The sequence below is a fragment of the Chiloscyllium plagiosum genome, unplaced genomic scaffold (genome assembly GCF_037043375.1).
Source record: "Chiloscyllium plagiosum isolate Xiang-an unplaced genomic scaffold, Cpla_swu_hap1 HiC_scaffold_31, whole genome shotgun sequence".
In the NCBI taxonomy this organism is placed as follows: domain Eukaryota; kingdom Metazoa; phylum Chordata; class Chondrichthyes; order Orectolobiformes; family Hemiscylliidae; genus Chiloscyllium; species Chiloscyllium plagiosum.
Genome location: NW_028270169.1, coordinates 49,833,974 through 49,853,198, shown reverse-complemented (window position 1 = coordinate 49,853,198; position 19,225 = coordinate 49,833,974). Strand labels below are relative to the sequence as shown.

The following is a 19,225-nucleotide window of genomic DNA, read 5'->3' as shown; positions in this document are numbered from 1 at the left end:
ATGAAAGGGATCTAAACATTTCACCGCCCCTTTTTCTGGTGATTGCAGATCCAGCTGTGGTTTGCAAATTAAAGCCAAGACAAATGAAAGGCTTTTAGGCACAGAAGTAAAGATTGTTCTTGTTTTAAGCGAAATTGCTTTTAAGAACTATTTTGTTTCTAATTTACGTTGACAGAGTTCTTTTCTGTACAAACTATGACGGTGATTGAAGTCAGCCTTGTCACAACATGTAGAGTATTAAATGAGATTGGAGAACCACTCCCACTAAAATCCCCAGCAGCCTCACTCATTGTCAGCTGACAGAGGAATTTGATCTCTGACTGTTGGACAAGTGTTTGTCTCTGGGAATAATGGAGCTCTCAGCTTTTCCCAGATTTTTCACCTCAGTGTTTGACAGATTCTCTGTGCTGGCCTTGTTCTTCATGGTGTTTGCCCTGGTCTTTGACTTCATGAAGAGACGCAAGTGTCAGAATTACCCTCCTGGGCCCCGGGGTTTGCCTTTCTTTGGGAACATTTTTCAAGTGAACTGGAACAGCCCCCACTTATCGTTTGCCAAGGTAAAGCACAAATGGTCAGAGAGCAGAGAGTGAGTGAGAGATCCATTGTGTCCTGGAACTAGGACTTCACGATAGCCTGCAATTTATCTGACAAAGTGTGATGAATTTGTCTAATAAGTTATTATGGTTAAAAAAAAATCACACAACACCAGGTTATAGTCCAACAGGTTTATTTGGAAGCACTAGCTTTTGGAGCACCGTTCCTTCATCAGGTGGCTGAAGGAGCAGTGCTCCGAAAGCTAGTGTGCTTCCAATTAAACCTGTTGGACTATAACCTGGTGTTGTGTGATTTTTAACTTTGTACTCCCCAGTCCAACACCAGCACCTCCAAGCAAGTTATTTTGGAAACTTAATTTAAAACAGATTGACATTGACATTGAGTAGAGGGAGCAAAAACAAATTGTGGGGTGAATGTTGTTTATTCTGATCCCATTTTGTGTTCCTGAAATGGTTTTGCAACAGATATTGTTGTGAAAGAATTACTCAATGTTCTGTAAAATTAATTACCAGGAGATGCAGAAATCCTTCACAAACTTAAGTCTTGTAAAATCAAAGCTGTGGGAGCCAGCAAAATATCTCCCCTGACTCCCCACAAGCACTTTGTTCTCCTCCAATTTGTTGGTTCCATGCTTATCAGATAACATTAGCATAGCTAATAATGCTGGCTTGCTTTGTCTTTCTAAACTAATCATCATCTGTCACACTGGTTCCCTCCATCATACTTGACCTATCACATTACAACACATCATCTTCAGCATTAGCTCATCTCCCAGTGATTTAACTAACCTATCACAATCTACTTCCTGGATCAGTGGTGCTGGAAGAGCACAGCAATTCAGGTAGCATCCGAGGACAGGCAAAATCGACGTTTCGGGCAAAAGCCCTTCATCAGGAATGAAGGGCTTTTGCCCGAAACATCGATTTTTGCCTGTCCTCGGATGCTGCCTGAATTGCTGTGCTCTTCCAGCACCACTGATCCAGAATCTGGTTTCCAGCATCTGCAGTCATTGTTTTTACCTGTTACTGGAGCTTTGTAACATGATCCCGGGCATACATTGCAACACTAAGTTAGCTACGTTAAAAATCACACAACACCAGGTTATAGTCCAACAGGTTTAATTGGAAGCACACTAGCTTTCGGAGCGACGCTCCTTCATCCGAAAGCTAGTGTGCTTCCAATTAAACCTGTTGGACTATAACCTGGTGTTGTGTGATTTTTAACTTTGTACACCCCAGTCCAACACCGGCATCTCCAAATCATAAGTTAACTACATATCTGCCAGAATAACTTCCATAATATCTGCTTAAATTATAGCTTTAGTGCATTGCTTTGTGTGTGTTTTCATCTTTTGAAAAACAAATGCAAAGATATGTAGAGAAAGTTGGCTCTACTGTTCCAGGTTTTAAGGCTATTTTAATTTGATTCACTGGGTGGTGACTGGGAAAAAGTGTTAGTTGCTGCTGTATTCTTAGCTGCCAACCCAGAACCAAATCTTTTGTTTCTTTAATATCCATTAAAGGATACTAAAGGATGTGTTTAGTGGTGTGTGTGTGGTTACAGTATTTAAGTATTTCTCAGTATTAATCAGTTGATGGGTGATTGCATTAACCAGTGCAACATTCGCTGTACATAACAAACGCAACACCAGCCTTGGAAGGTGAGCTGGGAAGCCAGACATATTGAGGCCCAAAACCACCTCAGCGGACCAGGGCTGTGGGTGACTCTCTGTGTTTGAAATCATTCTGCGCTGACCCATGTTGTTATCTGACCCACATGTGGCCAGTGAGAAAGTCAAAAGGATAGCCTTCCCCTTTTGCCTAGTTAACTCATGTTTCTCTTTATTATGTTTTAAGCTATGGAAGGAATATGGCGATGTGGTGAGTGTGCAGTTCGGATGGACCAACACAGTGATACTAAACGGCTACAAAACCCTAAAAGAAGCGCTGGTGAAGAAATCTGAAGACTTTGCCGACCGGCCACAGTTTGCAGTGTATGAGGAAATCTTTAAGATGACAGGGGAAGGTAAATGTCGCAGGTTTTAGAGACAGCCACATAAATCCTGGGAAGTGGGTTGGGAATTGTTTTGCAGCTTCTGCTTCCTTCCATTGGGCAATCTGCAGGACATTCAGTATCCCACTGTATCCGTGGGAATAGATGCTAAAGACTCTAGAGGAATTGGGTCTTGGTGTGTCTGGGGGACTGGTTTCGGTAAATTCAAATGTATTATTCATCAAGCCAGTCCGATACTGGTTTCAGTGCAAATACTTAAGTCTAGGTTCTCTGAATTCTCTGATGCAGAATGTTCTCCATCCCTTTTGGATACTCTGTGTGCCACCATCAACAAATCTATGCTTCTTGTGTAGTTGGAGAATTGGCCTGAAATGGAGTCAGTTTCTACAGCCAAATGGACAGCCCACATGAGGTACTTGCAGCCCCCAGCAACAAAACCTAGATGTCCTCAGAACTGACAGAGTGAAGTCTCAGCATGAGTTTTAATGTTGCACCATCGCTGAAATCCTGTGAGAGAGATGCATAAAGGAAGCCAGAAAACAACATTCCCAGCAGCAACTAAATCAGCTCCCTCAAAGAGGGTAACTGGGGTAATCGTCCCTGAAGACAGAAATCTGAGTGGATTAAGAAATACCTTAAACTCTTACTCAATGGAGAACATTGTCCCTGAAAAGGCTTTCAGTGCCAATCCTGACAGTTCCGTTCTGGAGAAGCTGGACAACGGGACCTCCAAGACTAGGGAGAATCTCACTCCAAGTGATTCCCCAGGAAACAGAGTCATTCCAGCTTTAATCTTCAAAAGTGGAAATACAGCATTAACTCTAAGAAAAGGGGCAGAAATCAGCCATTGAATCTGCCCTGCCATTCACTGAGATCATTGGCTGGTCTGATAATCCATTTTCCTTCCTTCTATGAAAATAAACCTTCCAGCTCAGCGAGCATACATACATCCAAAAGCTGTTGAGTTTATGAGTTCAGTGAATATTGATTCACACAATAGTGCCAGGTCTAGATTGTCATGACAGAGTGCTACAGTGCAGATGTCTAAGTGGGTGAATTGATAAATAGACTGGCAGTGTTAAATAAGTACATGGATATTGCAAGGCTATAAAAATTCAAGTCCTGAATGATCTTCACAAACATGAAGGAATCCTATGTGTAAGTGTAAAGCCTGCCCCAAACTGGTTGTCACAATTCACCCAAACGTTTGACCATTTCATGTGCAGAAACATGGTTCTGGCGTACTGCGTGCAGCTCTGGTTGCCCTGTTAAAGGAAGGATATTAATAAACTGGAGAGGGTTCAGAAAGAAATTACCAGCATATTGCTGGGAATAGAGGGTTTGAGACATAAAAATAGACTGAAAAGACTGGAAATTTTATTTTTGCTAGAACATTGAGGGGTTGACCTTTATAGAGGTTTATAAAATTATGAGGGGCCTTTCCAAGGTGAATGACAAGAGTCTTTTCCCTAGGATGGGGAAGTTCAAAACTAGGGGGAGTATTTTTGAGGTGAGAGGAGAAAGATTTAGGATGGACATGAGGGGCAGCTTTTTTACACAGGGTGGTTCATGTGTGGAATGAACTGCCAGAGGAAGTGGTGCAGTGACAACATTTAAAAGACATTTGGATAAGCACATGAATTGGAGGGAAATGAGCCAAGTGCAGGCAGCTGGGACTAGTTCAGTTTGGAAACATGGTCGACCTGCACTGTCTGTTTCCATGCTGTATGACTCTAAATTACCAGATGTCAGAAAAGAGAGTCCCCACCAGAAGGAAGGAAACTCCCCAGCCAATCCGAGGGCAGTACTTTTTATTGGTGCCAGCTTGGGTCTTGACACCAACTGAGGCCAGGAGTCTTTGTAACTGTTAACATATGTTTATTGTTACACCATACATGATGGTACGGTTACAGAGCAATATGTCCAGATTTGTGAAGGGGCTAACCTCTTTGTACAACATATGATTACTGAGGTCACATTGTTATTACAGCTGGCTCATGGATATTTGTTAAACTCTACCTGTTTCCCTCACTGCTGAATTTTCCTGGACATTCAGGTTGACTGTTCCCATTGCTCTTGGACCAGATCATCAGGAACACTATGTTGTTACGACACTGGGTAAACCCTCCTGCTTAATTTAAAACTGCAACACAGAGAAGATTTATCCTGTGCAGTAATTTGAGAGGCCAAGAACTATTTAAAATAAAAATTAACAACTTTATTTCTTTAAAGTAAAGCAGAGAATAATTAACTCACAACTATTTACACCTCCTTTCTCTAACCTATCTTTACCTCCCCTTCTACAATACTAGTCCGATAAAACTCTCAATTAAGATTTACTGGAAAATTCAATTTTTAAAACCAGCCAGCGGTCGAATCTTCTCTTTATCTTCGGTAGATTTGCTCCCCAGGCCAGTGTCGAAGTTTCTTTCAGTGCAAACTCCTTCTCCAGACAGGTACCACTCAGAGTTCTCCCAGAGTATACAGCTGTGGGTCTGGTGGCAGTTCTCCTCCCAACTGTTCAAGTCTCCCCGGTCTTACAACATTGGATTGTGTCATTGGCTTTTAAGATCGTCAATATACTCAATTCAAACTTGATTGAAATTTGTTTTTTTTCAGGGTATTCGAATCTGTTTTGTCATTTCCAGGCAACCAATTACTTCAGGAGCTGGAACACATGTTACATTGTGTCTTATTGAGAAGACTTGGTGCTGTCACTGCTAGTGTTTACTCTCTTAAAGGGATAGTACACCCACATCTTCATAATAATGAAAGCCCTGTCAGACCATCCCTTGAAATTGAAAATCATGGAACTAGCACCACTTCTTCAACATGTAGCACTTCTTCATTAGCACTGATCAGACAAATTGGCTGATTGAAGAATTCTGCTCTCAACTATCAGAAAAGTGCCACATCGGAAATTAAGATTCAGCTACAACAAGATCTGCTTCTGGGGACAAGCGAGTTGATAGTCTCATATTATCAAGTTCAATCCCAAATACATCTCCTGGTTAGAAATCTTTAAGGAAGGAAGAGGCTCCTTTCTTTTTCAATTAGAATTGATGAGGAATTGTAAAGTTGATCAAAAGCTGAGAAATTCCTCACAAAATGTCATCCAGCCTTCCTGCAGAATGGATTGGAATCATCATTTTGGCACTTCCTCATGAGATGGAATATAGTCACCTGACCTGGAGAATCTTCTGCTGGCTGTGGAAGACATATTTACACAAAAGGCTGCTGATTTTATAAGGATTTGCTCTGATTCCTTAACACACACTCACACACACAGGCCCTCTGTCAGCTTGTCCATTGTTCTTAAGTATGGTTTCACACCTATTGAGAGTTGGAAGGTTACTACCTCTCAGAATCTAGAGTTTGACATGTAATATTGAAGGTGCACTGTGTAAAATTACTTCATAGTTGAAGGCAAGACAGTAATGATTGATCCAGAATCGAGGAAAACACTTGTATTATCTGTGACGAAGAGTGTGGTGCTGGAAAAGGATAGCAGTCAGGCAGCATCCGAGGAGCAGTAGGGTTGACATTTCACGCATAAGCTCTTCATCAGGAATAGGGCTGATTCCCGATGAAGAGTTTATGCTCAAAACATCGATTCTCCTGCTCCTAGGATGCTACCTGACCGGCTGTGCTTTTCCAGCACCGCACTATTGGACTCTGACTGTCCAGCTTCTGCAGTCCTCACTTTCTCCTCCTTGTATTATCTGGTCAGTATGGAAGAGTTGAAACGAAGGGTCTGTTTTGATGGTTTTAGCTCTATGACTTTAAAGCAACTGAGCAGAATGCCTGCTCCCAATCATCATGCAACCCCACAGAGCTAACAACCGTCAAAAAGCTTCTTTTCTTGTTCATTTTACTGGATTTTCCTTCATAATGGAGGTGACCTATTTAATGGATTTTGATAAGGTGATTTTGCATTGTTAACCTGCTGAAAGTGATCAAATCTATCGCACCAAAAGCAGTGGACTCCCCACTAGTAGGAATTTTATCACTTATAAGTTCTTCTTTACTTCACAGTGTCAACTTTTAAAATGTTCTTTCTCTATTTTTCATGACCATTGGTGAGTGGACCAGATCTCAATGGATAACATTATGGTGAAACATTATTGTTGTGCCATTCAGCTGCTCATTCCTCATCTCTTCTTGACAGATTCTCTGGAAGATATTGTCCATTATACAATACCATAGAAAGTTGTAAAAAAAAATCACTATCTTTCTGTTGTAATGCTATAGGTATTGTCTTCGCAAGATATGGCCCCTGGTGGAGAGAACAGAGAAGGTTTTCACTTTCGACACTGAGAAACTTTGGGCTTGGGAAGAGATCACTGGAGGCAAGAATCCTGGAGGAAGCTAAATTTTTAAACAAACAGTTTGAAAATGCAAAAGGTAAGGAATTGATATTTTCGAGGACGTGGAAGATCCGTGAGCTGTTGTGGAGATGCACTAACACTTTGTGCGCATATTAAAATTCCACAGGAATTTAGCAACACATGTCCAAGATCCCCCTTAACGTTAATATGAAACAAACTGATTGTCAGGAATATCAGTGATCTGATAGATTGTCCCAGAATGGTTTTCCAGGCGGCACCATCATCCCTTGAAGTTTCTGAAGCACTGCCTTAGTTTGTGGGACCTTGGTGCTGGGTCTGTTTGTAGTTCCTGAAGGCTGTTGTTGATCAGAATGTGTGCAGAGACACTGGAGCTGTCCGGGCCAAAAGGAGCAGAGATTTGGTAATGAGTTGTGGAGTTGGAGGTTTGGAAATTAAAAAAGTAAGGAGAACTTTATCCATGAGTACCTGATGAGGTTCTTCTGAATAGCCAAAAGTAGGTTAACATTCTCTTCTTCCCCAGCGAGTGATGGAGGTGGGGAAATTCAACATACTCAAGGTTGAGTTAACCAGATTTTTGATCTACACGGGAGTCCAAATGTTATGGGGAGCAGGCAAGAAATTAGAGTTAAGGCCACGACAGATTAGCTGTGACCTGATTGACAGAGCAAGAACAAGAGGACAAGTGGCCTGCCCCTGCTATTTCCTCTCGTCTTGTGATCTCACATGATCTACAAAAGACAAGAGGACAATTATCATTTACAGTGCAATGGGAGAAAGTTGGGAGTAGGACCAGGTGATTTCCTTTTACTGACAGACAGTACAGACATGATGGGATGAATGGCCCCAAACTGCATTGCAGCTATTTTTCTAAGGAGGGCAAGCAGTGGCTGGGATTCAATAGATTCAATTTTGAATTGAACGCCAGCCCACAGCAGTTACTAAAATCCCTCTGTACGATCGGTAAATGTGAGAGCTCAGACATGCTTGCTGGTAGCATTTTGACTTGGAACATTCACAAGTGACATTTTCTTCTTCAGGTCTCCCTTTTGACCCACACATCAGTCTGAACAATGCAGCCTCAAACATTATCTGCTCAATCGTCTTTGGAGAACGATTTGACTATCAAGATGAAAAATTCCATAAATTCCTTCACTATCTCTCAGAGGATTTGGTCTTGGAAGGTGGATTTTGGGGTCAGGTAAATCAGATCCACAAGTATATTGGGAAACTGTGTGTTGTAGGATTTTGAACATCATTTCCAATCTCATATGGAGCAAATCCAAGATGGAGTCACGGTTTAAGACAGTGATAAATCTCTATTTTTAGAGGAAATAATGCAATGACTTGGGAACTCGGACTGATGAAAGGCCCAGTACAAGTACAAGATCCTTTATCCAAAATGCTCGGGACCAGCTGTTTTTCGGAATTTGGAATTTTTCAGTTTTCAGAATGTTACAGTTTAATGGTGAAATTTCTAAAAATCTTACCAGAGAAGCAGACTTCTAACTAAGAACATACTTGGCCACGTCCCTCCATGTCTCATCTGGGTGACACACATCGAGTGGGTGTGGACATGTGTTGACTGTTTGCTCGCCAAACAACCTTATTAATGCAAGGTTTGTGAAGGTTTGTAGCTCAGGTTGAGGTTTAGGGTGTAGGTTTGCTCGCTGAGCTGTAGGTTTGATATCCAGATGTTTCATTACCTGGCTAGGTAACATCATCAGTGGCAACCTCCAAGTGAAGCAAAGCTGTTGTCTCCTGCTTTCTATTTATATCTTTCTCCTGGATGGGGTTCCTGGGGTTTGTGGTGATGTCATTTTCTGTTCGTTTTCTGAGGGGTTGATAGATGGCATCTAGATCTATGTGTTTGTTTATGGCGTTGTGGTTGGAGTGCCAGGGGTCCAGGAATTCTCTGGCATGTCTTTGCTCAGCCTGTCCCGGGATAGATGTGTTGTCCCAGTCAAAATGGTGGGTTTTTTTCATCCATGTGTAGGGCTACGAGGGAGAGAGGGTCGTGTCTTTTTGTGGCTAGCTGGTGTTCATGTATCCTGGTGGCTAACTTTCTTCCTGTTTGTCCCACGTAGTGTTTGTGGCAGTCCTTGCATGGAATTTTGTAGACGACGTTGGTTTTGTCCATGGGTTGTACTGGGTCTTTTAAGTTTGTTAGTTTTTGTTTGAGAGTGTTAGTGGGTTTGTGTGCTACTAGGATTCCGAGGGGTCTCAGTAGTCTGGCTGTCATTTCTGAAATTTCTTTGATGTATGGTAAGGTGGTTAGGGTTTCTGGCTGTGTTTGGTCTGCTTGTCGTGGTTTGTTCTTGAGGAATCTGGGCACTGTATTTTTTGAGTATCCGTTCTTCTTGAATACGTTGTATAGGTGGTTCTCCTCTGTTTTCCGAAGTTCGTCTGTGCTGCAGTGTGTGGTGGCTCGTTGGAATAGTGTTCTGATACAGCTTTGTTTGTGTGTGTTGGGATGGTTGCTGGTGTAGTTAAGTATTTGGTCAGTGTTTGTCGGTTTTAGATTAGATTAGATTACTTTAGATTACTTTACAGTGTGGAAACAGGCCCATCGGCCCAACAAGTCCACACCGACCCGCCGAAGCGTAACCCACCCATACCCCTACATTTACCCCTTACCCAACACTACGGGCAATTTAGCATGGCCAATTCACCTGACCTGCACATCTTTGGACTGTGGGAGGAAACCGGAGCACCCGGAGGAAACCCACGCAGACACGGGGAGAACGTGCAAACTCCACACAGTCAGTCGCCTGAGGCGGGAATTGAACCCGGATCTCTGGCGCTGCGAGGCAGCAGTGCTAACCACTGTGCCACCGTGCCTGTATACACAGGTTTGTAGTTCTCCATTGTCCTTTCTTTCGACTGTGACATCCAAGAATGCGAGTTTGTTGTCGGTTCCTTCCTCCTTGGTGAACTTTATGCCTGTGAGGGTGTTGTTGAAGTTGTTAAATGTCTCTTCTATCTTGTTTCATTTTGTGATGACAAAGGTGTCATCTACGTAGCGAACCCAGATTTTTGGTTTGATGATTGGTAGGGCTGCCAATCATCAGTGGAGAGAGAAACACTCTTAAGGTTTTCAGTACAGTAAGACTCTTCAGAACAGTTTCTGTCTGACATTGACCATGCAATCAGAAATGTGCTGCAGAAGAGAATGTGTTTAATTCCAAACTCTGTGTTCACCACAGCTGCTGAATTCATTCCCCTTTATTCGCAACCTCCCGGGTCCACACCAGAAGATATTCAAGAATCAACGGCTCCTCGTCCAATTCATTCAGAACACTGTCACGAGGCATGAAGAATCATGGCCCCCTGATGAGACCAGGGACTTCATAGATGCTTTCTTAGCTGAGCAGGAGAAGGTTTGTAATGGATACTGCACTGTGTTAGGGGTAGAGATGTGCGGATGTGTTTTAAATTATTTTCTGAGGTTATGTAAGGGTGGGGGGAGTCAGTGCATTGATTAATCAATTATCAGAGACCAGCATAGATTTCTCTCCTCCCTACATATTGTACTTAATAATATATAATCCTAATTCTATTGCAAAGAGTACTGATCCAAGTGCAGCAACTGAATCAGAAACCAACCTGATATAGGGCTCAGTACCAAAGCAGACAGTGCAGGAACCTGCTGGCACACCAGGGGAATCTGTCAAACCACCTAAAATCAGATTAAACTGGGTAAAATCTTCATACAACTTGGGAATGAGTGACCCTCGCATGGCACACTGCCTTTGGTTGACAGTCTGAGAACCAAAATCCAGTCCCACAGAAAAGATGGAGTTGTTTCAGAAGCTGCAAACAAAAGCTGTCTCTGATCGTGAGTTTGGGATTCTTGCTGGGGAGGGGGAGCAGCCCCAAGTCGTGGCACCAATGTAGGCACTAACAACATACAACGAAGAGAGATGGGATTGAAGGCAGAAATTCAGGGAGCTAGGGTGGAAGCTAAGAGCTAGGACAAATTGGGTTGTTATCTCTGGTTTGTTACCCGTGCCACGTGCTAGCAAAGCAAGGAATAGGGAGAGAGAGGAGTTGAACACGTGGCTACAGGGATGGTACAGGAAGAAGGGTTTTGAATACCTGGATAATTGGAGCTCTTTCTGGGGTGGGTGGTACCTCTACAAACAGGATGGTCTTCACCTGAACTAGAGGGGTACCAATATCTTGGGGGGGAAGGATTCTGCTAATGCTCTTTGGGTGGGTTTAAATTAATTCAGCAGGGAGGTGGGAACCTAAATTGTAGGTCGAGTGTAGAGGAGGTTGAGAGTAGGGAGGTCCGAAATAAGGTTTCAGGGTCGCAAGAGGACACCGGCAAGCAAAAGGTTGGTTTGGAGTGTGTCTACTTCAATGCCAGGAGCATCCGAAATAAGGTGGGTGAACCTGCAGCATGTCAGTACCTGCCGATGTTGTGGCCATTTCAGAGACATGGGTAGAGCAGGGACAGGAATGGTTGTTGCAGGTTCTGGGATTTAGATGTTTCAGTAGGATCAGAGAAGGCAGTAAATGAGATGGGGGTGTAGCATTGTTAGTCAAGTATTACAGCTGCAGAAAGGACGTTTGAGGACTCGTCAACTGAGGTAGTATGGGCTGAGATTAGAAACCGGAAAGGAGTTGGGAGTGTTGGGAGTTTTCTGTAGACCTCTGAATAGTTCCAGAGATGGAGAGGAAAGGAGACCAAAGATGATTCTTGATAGGAATGAGAGTGACAGGGCAGTTGTTATGTGGGAATTCAACTTCCCAAATATTGACTGGGGATACTATAGTTCAAGTACTTTAGATGGCTCAGTTTTTGTCCATTGTGTGCAGGAGGGTTTTCTGACAGTATGTTACATAGGCCAATAAGGGACAAGGCCACATTGGATTTGGTACTGGGTAATGAACCTGACCGGGTGTTAGATTTGGAGGTAGGTGAGCACTTTAGTGATAGTGACCACGATTAGGTTATGTTTAGTGATGGAAAGGGATAGGTATAAACTGGAGGGCAAGAGCTACAGCTAGGGGGGGGGGGGGGGGGGGGAGGCAATTACGATGTATTTAGACAAGATTTAAGATGCATAGGATGGGGAAGGAAACTGCAGTGGATGGGCACAATTGTAATGTGGAGCTTATTCAAGGAACAGCGACTGTGCCTCCTTGATAAATATGGACCTGTCAGACACGGAGGAAGTTGTCAAGTGCAGGAGCTGTGGTTTACTAAGGAAGTTGAACCTCATGTCAAGAGGAAGAAGGCGGCTTATGTTAGGATGAGACATGAAGGCTCAGTTAGAGCAATTTGAGACTTACAGGGTAGCCAGGAAAACCTAAAGAGAGGGCTAAGATGAGCAAGGAGGGGACATGAGAAGTTGTTGGCGGATAAGATCAGGGAGAACCCTAAAGCTTTCTATAGATATATAAGGGATAAAAGAACGACTAGAGTAAGATTAAGGCCAATCAAGGACAGGAGTGGGAAGTTGCGCGTGGAGTCCAAAGAGATAAGGGAAGTGCTAAATGAATATTTTTCATCAGTTTTCACACTGGAAAAAGACAACGTTGTCAAGGAGAGTACTGAGAAACAAGCTACTAATCTAGATGGGATTGAGGTTCACAAGGAGGAAGTGTTAAGAATTCTGGAAAGTGTGAAAATAGGTAAATCCCCTGGGCTAGATGGGATTTATCCTAGGATTTTCTGGGAAGCTAGGGAAGAGATTGCCAAGCCTTTGGCTTTGATCTTTGTCATCATTGCCTACAGGAATAGTACCCGAAGATTGCAAACATTGACCCCTTGTTCAAGGGGAGTAGAGACAATCCTGGTAATTATAAACCAGTGAGCCTTATTTCAGTTGTGGGTAAAGTGTTGGAAAAGGATATCAGAGAGAGGATTTATAATCATCACAATAGGAATAAGTTGATTAGGGATAGTCAACATGTTTAGTGAAGGGTAGGTCATGCCTCACAAACCTTTTTGAGTTCTTTGAGAAGGTGACCACATAGGTGGATGAGGGTAAAGCTGTGGATGTGGTGTATATGGATTTCAGTAAGGCATTTGATAAGGTTCCCCGGTAGGTTACTGCACAAAATACAGAGGCTTCAGACTGAGGGCGACTTAGCAGTTTGGGTCAGAAATTGGCTAGCTGAAAGAAGACAGAGGGTGGGGGTTGATGGGACATGTTCATCCTAGAATTCACTTACTAGTGGTGTACCTCAAGGATCTGTTTTGGGTCCACTGCTGTTTGTCATTTTTATAAACGACCTGGACGAGGGCGTAGAAGGATGGGTTAGTAAATTTGCAGGCGACACCAAGATCGGTACAGTTGTGGATAGTGCCAAAAGATGATGTAGGTTACAGAGGGATGTGGATAAGCTGCAGAGCTGGACTGAGAGATGATGAATGGAGCTTAATGCAGAAAAGTGGAAAGTGATTCACTTTGGAAGGTGTAACAGGAATGCAGAGTACTGAGTGAATGGTAAGATTCTTGACAGTGTAGATGAGCAAAGACATCTCGGTGTGCATGTATATGGATCCCTCAAAATTGCCATCTAGGTTGATAGGGCTGTTAAGAAGGCATATGGTGCATTAGCTTTTATTAGTAGAGAGATGAAGTTTGGAACCATGAGGTCATGCTGTAGCTGTACAAAACTCTGGTGCGGTCGCACTTGGAGTATTGCGTACAGTTCTGGTCACCGCATTTTACGAAGGATGTGGAAACTTTGGAAAGGGTTCAGAGGAGATTTACCAGGATGTTGCCTGGTATGGAGGGAAGGCCTTATGAAGAAAGATTGAGGGACTTGAGGCTGTTTTCGTTAGAGAGAAGAAGGTTGAGAGGTGACTTAATTGAGACATAAGATAATCAGAGGGTTAGATAAGGTGGACAGTGAGAGCCTTTTTCTGAGGATAGTGATGGCTAGCACGAGGAGACATAGCTTTAAATTGAGGGGTGATAGATATAGGACAGATTTCAGAGGTAGTTTCTTTACTCGGAGAGTAGTGGGGGTGTGGAATGCCCTGTCTGCAACAGTAGTAAACTCGCCAACTTTAAGGGCATTTAAATGGTCATTGGATAGGCATATGGATGAAAATGGAATAGTGTAGGTTAGATGGGCTTCAGATTGGTTCCACAGGTCGGTGCAGCATCGAGGGCCAAAGGGCCTGTACTGTGCTGTAATGTTCTATGTTCTATCTAAAAAATGTGTAAAGACATGGGTTAACAGGAATATTTTGGCTCTCTTTAATTCATTATGTTTTTATGACTGATATTTAAATCTTTATGTTGCACATTCAGATGAAGCATGATCCCAAGACAAGTTTTCTGAAATCCAATTTGTTAGGGACAGCTATAGACCTCTTTGCTGCTGGAACTGAGTCCACCTCCACCACCCTGCGCTGGGCTCTACTCTTCATGGTTCTCCATCCAGATGTGCAATGTAAGTGTGTCTCTGTCTCAGAGTCAAAGCTTGGTCTACTCTGCATTCCTGGAGGATAGCAAATGTGTTTAAGAAGGGGATTCGGGACAACCCTGGTAATGATAGGCCAGTGAGCCTTACTTTGGTTGTGGGTAAGGTGTTGGAAAAGGTTATAAGAGATTATTATAAATCCTAAAAAGGAATAATTTGAATATGGATAGTCAACACGGTTTTGTGAAGGGTAGATTGTGCATCACTAACCTTATTGAGTTCTTAGAGATGGTGATATAAGAGATCAATGAAGGTAAAACGGTACATGTGGTGTATATGGACTTCAGTAAGGTGTTTGATAAAGTTACACATGATAGGCTATTGCATAAAGTAGAGTTTTAGGATTGAAGGTGATTTAGCGGTTTGGATCAGAAATTGGCTGGCTGAAAGAAGACAGAAGGTGGTGGTTAATGGGGAAATATTCTTCCCTCGCTCAGTTACCAGCAGGTGTGCTGCAAGGATCTGTTTTGGGGCCACTGCTGTTTGTCATTTTTATAAATGATCTGGAAGTGGGCGTAGAAGGATGGGTTTGTAAATTTGCGGATGACAGTAAAGTAGGTAGAGTTGTGGATGGTGCTTAAGGATGTTGTGGGTTACAGAGGGACATATTTAAGATGCAGAGCTGAGCTGAGAAGTGGCAAATGGAGCTTAATGCGGAAAGGTGAGGTAGTTCACTGTGGAAGAAGTAACAGGAATGCAGAGTACTGGGCTAATGGTAAAAATCTTGGCAGTGTAGATGAGTAGAGAGATCTCAGTATCCTGATGCATAAATCCCTGAAAGTTGCCCCCCTGGTTGATAGGGTTGTTAAGAAGACATATGGTGTGTTGGTATTTATTGGAAGGGTGATTGAGTTTCGGAGCCACGAGGTTGTGCTTCAGCTGTACAAGATACTAGTAAGGCCACACCTGTAGTACTGCATACAGTTCTAGTCACCGCATTATAGGAAGGATTTGGAAGCTTTGGAAAGGGTTCAGAAGAGATTTACTAGGATGTTGTCTGGTATGGAAAGAAGGTCTTACGAGGAAAGGCTGAGGGAACTGAGGCTGTTTTTATTAGAGAGAAGAAGGTTGAGAGGTGACTTAATTGAGACATATAAGATAATCAGAGGGTCAAATAGAGTGGACAGTGAGAGCCTTTTTCCTCGGATGGTGATGGCTAGCGTGAGGGGACATGGCTTTAAATTGAGGGATGATACAGAACAAAACTGCATTTAGCCCTTATTCCTCTAAAGCTCTCCTATGCATCTATCTGTCCAAATGTCTTTTAAGTGTTGTAACTGTACCTGCATCTACCACTTCCTCTGGTAGTTCATTCCAAATATGAACCACCCTTGTGCAAAAATTTTCCTTCACGACTTTTAAATCTTTCACCTCAACCTTAAAATTATGCCCTCTAATTTTGAACTCCCCTACCTAAGGCAAAGACCTTTGCTATTCATCATATCTAAGCTCCTCATGATTTTACAAATCTCTATAAGGTCACGCCTCAACCTTCAACCCTCCAGTGAAAGAAAGGGCCAGCCTATCCAGCCTTTCCTTATGACTTAAATCTCCCATACCTGGCAAGTCCAGGTAAATCTTTTCTGAAACCCCTCCAGCTTAATAACATCCTTTCGATAAGAGGGAGACCAGAACTGGACGCAGTACTCCATAAGAGGCCTCACCAACGTCCTTGGCAACTTCAACATAACAGATGGGGTCATAATCTACAGAGAGCTGGCTTGCTGTTGAGTAAGGGATTGTTAGCCTCATTGCCTTTATAAACACAAGAGAAAACTGTTCAGTCTCTTTGAAGTTGTGTTAAGTATTACATTCCTACAGACAGCCAATTAATTTTCAATCACAGTCATTTTTTGCCCTAAAACCCACTTGTGGAAAACACAAATTAAAAATGTGCACAGTACTTTTGGAGTTCTTACTCATGATCAAACTAAAGTCATCCATCGCGTTGCTATTTACCAGACCTAATTGTGTATGAATTGATGTCTTGTAGCTTCTACATTACATCAGCACTCGAGATGATTGTCAACATTTGTTTTCTTCTGTTTCTGTAGCTAAAGTGCAGGAGGAGATTGACAGTGTAATTGGGAAGGAGAAAAAGCCAGCATTGGAAGACCGTGAGGAAATGCCGTACACTAATGCCGTTATCCATGAAATCCAACGGGCAGGAAACATTACTCCCATTTCAGTTCCTCATCAAACATACAGAGATACAGAGGTCATGGGCTACACAATCCCTAAGGTATGGTCTGGAATTCATTTCAAATATGTAGCCCCAACTTCTGCTGCCAAGATCTGTTCCTCTTTGAAGTTACAACTCCTCACCAAATGTAATTATTAATTATGAACATTCCACTGATACCTTAAAATGAGGAAAGCGAGGATTCTCACTGAACTGAGCAGATCCCTGTTACTTAAGGAACTGAGCACAGATATCTATAATGGGAAGGTGAGGATATAATGATAGGAGGGCTCATTAGACCCAACCACTGTTTCTCTTCTGTTGGTACATCTGTGTCCATGTATCTCAGGAGTGGGAGCACACTGATACATTTGAAGTCTTCTGAGTGGGCCCCACTGGGGTATGAGTATACCATCAGCCCTAGCAATGTCATTCTAGTTTAAATTCATTCCTTTTTGAGGATTGATTTGTATTACAGTGCTCCTTTAAGAGGCTTAAACTTGACTAATGGTTTAATTTGCTTATGATCATTTTGACTGGTTAATTGAGATAGCATAATGGTCAAATGACAGGATGGTTGCAGCCTGTCAGGCCAAAGTATTCATGAGTAGGAGAAACTCAAAATAGTCTCACCATCCAGTCCTTGCTCAATTGCCTTACAATTGTTTCCTCATCTGATTCAGATGCAGTTCGCTTTTGAAAGTCATGATTGAATCTGCCTCCAATAAACTCTTAGGCAGTGTGTCCCAGTTTCTAACCACTTACATGCAAAACAAAATCTTCATGTCATCCAATGGTTATTAGTCAGTCTGCAACTGGGGGTAATGTTCTTAAACCAGAGGGGTCAATATCTCCCTCCCAGGTACAGGAGTGGTCGCCTCCTCATTGCTGTGATGGCTGATTACAAATATATTCTTGATTAATGACTCTATTTTAATGATGTAGGGAACAATGATCATCCCGAATCTGTCCTCTGCCTTGTTTGATGAGAATGTTTGGTCGACTCCACACCAGTTTAATCCGGGTCACTTCCTCAACTCAGAGGGGAGCTTTGTGAGACCAGAAGCTTTCATCCCATTCTCTGCAGGTAACATACAATTTGAGGAAGCATTAACCGTACTGAAATAATGGTGACCAGCTTAATGTAGGGTTCACCTCAAAGAGGATGTGGGAAATCCCGTAAATTTAATGTCAATCTTGAAATCCTCCTGTGGGTGACCAGTTTTGAAAGGGTTAATTCTATATCAATTGAATAAAAATAAAGATAATACTTACTTAGTGTTGAGAAAAGTTGATTTCTTGGAGATGGGGTGGGATGCTATCAGAGGGACATTGGGTATTTAAAGTACTGATTGCTATTGTGATGTAGGTTTTGTTATATATTGCTATTCTTTGGGAACTTGGGTTTAAAAATGGATGGAAGTAGATATTAGTTTTCTCTGCTGAGCATGTGACTTCTTTATTATAAAGTTCAGAAAGTCATTTTGTGCAATGAACTGAAGACACCCCTTCCAAAAGTTGTTGTTTAATCAGTGTGACTCCACAGTGACCTTCCGACCTCTCTCCTGCTGACTTGACCGTTCTTTGCTCCTCTCTCTGCAGGTCGCCGTGTGTGCCTGGGGGAGCAGCTGGCAAAGACTGAACTCTTCCTGTTCTTCACCTCCATGCTCCAACAGTTCACATTCCATCTCCCAGAAAATGAGCCAAGACCAAACTACACTGAATCTAAGTTCGGAATCACCCTGAGTCCATGTCCTTATCGCCTGTGTGTTAAACTCAGAGAAGGTGAGGGGGGGAGCCTCTAGAGCAGTGAGGAGTCACACACCTCCTTCAGTTTCAAACTGATCCCCTCACTAATTGTTTTTCTGACTCCCCTAGTATAAATTGTACTTAAATTCCTAATTACTTGTGTTATTTATATGGGAAACCAAACCACCTTGATTGATTGTTTTTGTTTTTCCGTTGAACAATTCATTCATAGATTCACAAATGATAATGTGACTAATGTTGACAATCTAGTTTTATGAGGAATTGTGCAATTTTTCTATTTGTTTTGGATTTTGGAGATCCGTCTTTGCCAACTTTGGATTTTTGCAGCCCAATTTCAACCATGTGTGGAGGTGCCGGTGTTAGCCTAGGCTGAACCAAGTTAAAAATAATACAAGCTGACAATGTGTTGCTGGAAAAGCGCAGCAGGTCAGGTGGCATCCAAGGAACAGGATTCTCCTGCTCCTTGGATGCTGCCTGACCTGCTGCGCTTTTCCAGCAACACATTTTCAGCTCTGATCTCCAGCATCTGCAGCCCTCACTTTCTCCTTAAAAATCATACAATACCAAGACTATAACCTGGAGTAATCCAACATTAGTGATGAATTAGTGCAGGACTCCACCTGTCCCAGTATAGGCCTGACCCTCTCCACATGAGGCTAAATCGAAACCATGCCATCAGCATATGAAAAGCAGCCAATGCAACCCATTCTAAAAGATGAAAGACTTAACAGCAGCAATCTAGGTTCGTTCAATATATCATTTCAGTTGAATGACACTATGATCGTTTGCTATAAATTCTGTCTTATGATCCTGCTCCAGAGCTACCTGATGAAGGAACAGTGCTCTGAAAGCTAGTGCTTCCAAATTGGACTATAACCTGGTGTTGTGTGATTTCTAACTATAATCAGAA

At 42.6% G+C, this 19,225-nt stretch overlaps 1 protein-coding gene across 1 annotated transcript; it reads left to right on the top strand.

The window, feature by feature from the left end:
- Positions 1-320: 320 nt before the first annotated feature.
- On the top strand, positions 321-18,707 carry LOC122564144 (cytochrome P450 2J2-like). The gene is made up of 9 exons (XM_043718771.2): positions 321-557; positions 2,412-2,580; positions 6,820-6,972; positions 7,955-8,115; positions 10,121-10,294; positions 14,192-14,333; positions 16,418-16,605; positions 17,491-17,632; positions 18,148-18,707. Exons 1-9 carry the CDS (start codon positions 351-353, stop codon positions 18,348-18,350), a joined length of 1,539 nt encoding a protein of 512 aa, XP_043574706.2. The 5' UTR covers positions 321-350; the 3' UTR covers positions 18,351-18,707.
- The last annotated feature ends 518 nt before the right edge of the window (positions 18,708-19,225 follow it).